This window comes from Chinchilla lanigera, unplaced genomic scaffold (genome assembly GCF_000276665.1).
Source record: "Chinchilla lanigera isolate Chin_1 unplaced genomic scaffold, ChiLan1.0 scaffold00080, whole genome shotgun sequence".
NCBI classification, from domain to species: Eukaryota; Metazoa; Chordata; class Mammalia; order Rodentia; family Chinchillidae; genus Chinchilla; species Chinchilla lanigera.
In genome coordinates, this window is record NW_004955481.1 from 5,562,170 (window position 1) to 5,567,422 (window position 5,253).

Below are 5,253 nucleotides of genomic sequence, written 5' to 3' on the forward strand. Positions count from 1 at the left end.
GGATCTGAGCGTAGTCAGGGTGGAGAAGGCCTGCTCATGGTGATCAGGCTGCAGCCACAGTCCATACATCTCACCCTCACTCTGCACCTTGCAGTGCAGCTCTGGACAGGCCCCTCCCTCCTCTGCACTTCTGCCCAGAAGTAGGAGTTCCTCCAGCCCAGTTTTTCCTTCTGCTCAGCACCGGTCCTTATCTGTGCTGATCCGCTCATGCCTTAGTCTCCTTGTTCCTCCCCACCTAGGTCCAGCCCCATGGGGTAGGACCTGCTCTCTGCTTCCTGGCTGCATCCCTGTGCATGGGGTACTTCCTGCACCACACAGGCCCAATCAAAGAGCTAATAAATGACTGCTGGGTGAACAAGCAAATAAATGACTAGCTCCTTGTTCTTGGTTGTGATTAGCAGCAATGGGCCATGTGATCCCTGGAAAGTAATTTCTCCTGTGATTTTGTTTGCTCATCTATAAAAATTAGATGGTAACATTTGCCACACAGGAGATAGTAATCTTAAATATTAATAGTGTGTGGCACATTCTCTCCCCCTTGGGGCCCAGCCCTCCTATCACAGGCATCGGCTCCCACCCCATTCAAGGTACCCTGGCCCTCCTCACCCCTTCTATCCTTGCACCCAGTGAGCTGCCCAAGCTCCAGGCTTCAGCATCTTACCTTGAAGCTGTATCCTCGTCTGAAGGTCATATTGAAGGGCAGCCATCGTTCCTCTGACCCCCAGCTGCCCTGGATCTGAGTGTTTCGGACCACGGTATTTTCATCAAAACGAGGGTTCAGGTGGAAGGCTATGTCACTCTCGGTGCACAGGTTGATGCTGAACCTGGGGTGGTCACATCACATGGACCCTTCTTGTCCCCTGAGGCCTGTCCACCCCCTCCCACTCATCCCCCACCTCCCTGGAGCCAGGTCATGACTCTCTCCTCCCTGAGGTCCCTGGTGGTCCTGTCTTACCTCTGAGCATTTTCCAGGACAATGCCTGACACAGTAATGACCTTGGATGGGTACAGCCCTCCTGGGATGGCGGCATGGTAAGGAAGCTGTTGGGAGGATGGGACAGGTCAGCCAGTGACCACAGAGAGCCGCCACTGCAGCAAGGAATTCTGTACCAATTGTCAGGGACTTGAACAGTCAGCTGAGTCAGAAAACATGCCTAAGAGAAGGCATGGTCTTCCTATCAAGCCAGCAAACCACTACTTGATTCATTGGTTCAAAAACCAAGGGAAAACTTAATGTTCCCAAAGCAGGGAGGCTTCACTGTCATAAAAGCAACTTTGGCTGAACACTAAAGCATTCTGGGGTGACAAGCATAGGCCATACAATTAGCTCACGTTCATGGGACCATTTTAATATTAAAAGTTCCTGTCACAGAATTATGAATATACATCAATACTATAAAATGTCAGCTTGACAAAGAATTCTCTTTAATTCTGTAAGTCAGAGGATGGCCCCCAGCTGCCACTACTACTGAGCCTGCCATAGGAAACAAGATCAGCTGTTCCCCAGGTACTATCTACAGAGGTTTTGAGTTCTGGTCTACAGTCTGGTAGAATAGAAACCTGGAAATTATACGTGGGAGTGTTTTGACCCCACACATGGTAGAGTACTGCTCCACGGTACCCAAAGCTCGGGACAGGCAAGTACAGATCCATCCTCAACACAGGTAAACACACATGCGATGATTATGACACTAGATAGGAATGGAAGTATGTGATTACCACCTGTATCAGAGTTAACCAATATTGCTCTGCTCAGCTGCCCGCTACTGCTGTGTTGCTGATGTCCACCTCTGCCTGCTTTCTTTGGGCACCTCACTCACGAACTTCCCCCTTTAGTCTCCCGAACCCTGAGGGGTGGCATAGTGAGCAGGACAAACAGGGTCAACAGGGAAAAGTGAGTGTCCCCTCCACACCTGATGGTGAAGGAGAGCCCAGAGAGGAGGGGCCAACACGCCTCCTCAGTCCTGCCTTGGTCATCTGCAGTCACCTTCAGAGCACCTGGGCAGGCCAACCCTGATGAGAAAGGCTTGAGGGCCCAGCCTGCGGAAAAATCCAAAACTCAGAAGCCCAACAAAATTCCAGAGCCATGACCTACCCCAAGCAGGGCCCCAAGTCCATCACTGGGCAGGGACAGCCCTGCCCCTGCCAGGCAATGACATAGGGAAGAGTCCCAAGGCAACCAGCAGGAGGCGGGAATGGTGTACAGAAATACAGGCGGGTGGGAGCCAGGCGGCCACAGGCAATGAGGCAGCCCCCCTCCCACTCCCCCGCCAGTATCTGTCCAGCTCTTTAAGGTCTGACAGCCTACACTGCAGTTGGACAAACTGCAGGGACAAGGACAGCAAAGGTGGTGGGACAGGCCGGCCACGCCAGGAACTGCCAACCCAGTGCAACGGACTGAGGAGAACCTAAAACAGTACCGTCTGCTGCCAGAGCCATGTATGGAACAATGGAAATACTGCCTCCCCGCTAAGTGTAAGTTCCCATTATTTGGAAAGGCCCCGGTATTGCTGCATGCCTGCTATCTGCCAGAAGGTGACCATAGACCATCACTTAGCTGGGGAGATGGGGGTGAAAGGACTGTCCACCTCTACCCATTCCTATTCAGCCAAGGAGACACAGGGACTGGTGAAACAAGCAAAACAAAAGGTGGGTGGCCCAAGGCCAAGTGTGGGTCAACCCCGATGAACCAGCTATGGAGCTACAAAAAGTCAGACGGTGCCAGATATCGACAAACCTGATGGCTGCTGGCTTAGCCGCAGATAAAAGGACAGTCCTGCTGGGGAAATGGGCATTCATGGTGTGATGCCAGGGCACAAACCACTGGCAGCTGGTGTAGGGAGCCTGCCCAAACCTGGGTTTCAGCTGCAGCCCCAAGGCAGCTCCAAAATGCTGATGCTCAAGGTGCACGCCCTCCAGGCGTGCAGACCCGAGTGAATCCCTGATGCTTGGCCTGAGCACCTCTGTGATAAAACAGAGCAGACCTCTGGTGGCACCTAACAAGCCACAGGATCTGTCCGTGACAGAAAAACTGGGAAAGCTGACTTTGCTCTCAGTGTTGCCAGAGCTGAGCCAGTCCCTGGGCTCAGGCAGCAGGAGCTCCAGGCTGTCGAAGGCTCAGTGCCCTTCTGATGTGCATGTTTCCCCTGTTGCTAAATACATACTGGGGTGGAGAAACTGACTGGTGCCCTGCTCAGCACCATGCAGGGGAATTACGCTTGCAAATTCTTGTGGTAAAAGCTGCAGTCTGAGGACATCCACACCATGCACCAGTATCAGCTGCCTAGAGGTCCTGGAGAAATGGGACAGACTGTCTGGAAATTGCTGGTCATCACCCTGCACAAGCCCTTCACTATGGCCCACATGGAAGACAGACACATCCTGAGGAAGGACTACAAAATCTCGCTGTGATGCTAGCAGTCAGGACCAGTTTGCCTTCACCCGAGAGGGCAAGCAATGGATAGTCCACAAGACTATTTGCATAGCTCTACTTTGTGTCATGGCCTGGTGCCCAGCACCTGGCCACCTGAGGCAAGCCACACTCTGTGTCTTTATTTCATTCTTTGATGATATCATGTTAACCTCCGATGGCCTTGCAGATTTGAAAGCTGCCGTGCACAGTCTGAAGGAAGCTGTGCTGGCCTGGGGTGGGCCGTGAATGAAGACAGGGTCCAGGGTACTGGCTTGTCTGTCAAATTCTTGAGTGTTTTTGGTCTGATAAGACAAAAATAATTCCCAATGCAATTACAGATGACCGTGAAGGGAATGATATGGCTGACAGACAGCACAGGCTGCTTTTCAGGACTCAAAGGGGCAGTTGCATAGGTGCCAGCCCTACGAGTCAGAGATCCGACCTTGCCATTTATCCTAACGGTGAATGTGGATGACGCTGGGCTTGGCTGGGGCCTATAGCAAAAACAGGGAAAGCAGAAGCCCCCTGTTGCGTTTTGCTCACAGTTCTAAAAAGGGATCCCAGAGCTGGTATTCCCTGATTGAGAAACAGTTAGCAACCATGTACAGTGCTCTGCGTCCCTGGGTGGGATCACAGGACAACTGACACTGAAAGGAAAGATTGTGCAGACACAATACCCAATAGAGGGTGGGGTGTGGACACGGACAGCCAGTCCCAGCAGTGGAGTGGCACAAGCCCCCATTTTTTCACATTGGAGCTGTTAAGGTCCTTTGTTGCTTTTGCTACCTTGTGGGCACAAGGAACTGTTTCTGTCTGTGATGCTCCTGTGCCAAGCCACCCTGTGTTAGTGCCAGCCAATCATGGACCGAAACCTCTACAAACTGTGAGCTAAATAAACCTTCCCTCACTTAACTGGTGAGTGTTCTATATTTTGTCCCAGCGACAGGAAAAGCAACTAAGACAATCGAGCAGGCGCCCGGAGGGAGGTGAGTAAGCCCGTGTCAAATGCCTGAATGGCACTGATTAGCACTTCCAGTACAATACAGGAGCCAGTGCATGAAATACCAAGGAGCAGGATCAGCATCAGGATGAACTCCTGTGGCATTTCCACCCTCCTGTGGGTCTCTTTGGCTTCCCACACCACCAACTCTTGCCACCCAGGCCTCTCCTCAGAGACCCACAGCCACTTTCCCTGGCTGTGCAGCCAGCTCACGCCTGGACAGCTCCAAACTCACCTGGTGCGCAGTTTTGCAGCAATCCATCTTTAATCCGCCCGTGTGGCCACAACTGCCTTTCACACCACCTCAGCTGTCTCTGCACGGAGCTGGACTTTACAAGGCCATATAAACCAAGCCATTTGGCAGCTATTCAAGGGTGAGAGGCTGAGAGAAAAGGAACTGGGTGTGGAGAGAGAGGCAGTATGTGCAGGGGTGATAGCTCTCGGCAGGACTTGGAGGAGGAACATAGGGATGTGGGTAGTCCCAGCCTGAAGACTTTCTTTTCTTTCTCGTCCTGGGTATCACCCCGAGACTGACCTTTAGTTCACAAAGATCCAGAATGGTATCATCATGGGAAGCTAAGAGGATAGAAATTGATATACAGTCAGAGTGGAACTGGGATGTCAAGGAAATCAGCAGAAAAAAATAAAGACCATCAGAATTGTGGCTGGAGGTGCATCTGAACAAGACCAAGTCTGGAGATAAAAATCCATCAACCAGGCTGACATGCCTCCCTGAAGGGATGAGTGGTAACTTGGAATTCTACCATAACTGGTATCACCTGGTCCAGTAAACTGACAGACATCAGTTGTTACAGCAATTTCAGGGTTACCAGCACTGAAA

General features: G+C 51.7%; 1 protein-coding gene across 1 annotated transcript in view; it reads right to left on the minus strand.

Moving 5' to 3' along the window:
- LOC102012322 (galectin-5-like) overlaps positions 1-4,807 on the minus strand; it is a 6,709-nt gene extending 1,902 nt beyond the window's left edge. Inside the window, exons 1-3 of the mRNA XM_005402780.2 lie at positions 4,648-4,807; positions 956-1,041; positions 662-824 (exon numbers count right to left, since the gene is read on the minus strand). Of these exons, the coding sequence (XP_005402837.1) occupies positions 662-824; positions 956-1,041; positions 4,648-4,674 (276 nt within the window). The 5' untranslated portion in view covers positions 4,675-4,807. The remainder of the gene's footprint in view (positions 1-661; positions 825-955; positions 1,042-4,647) is intronic.
- Between the last annotated feature and the right edge of the window lie 446 nt (positions 4,808-5,253).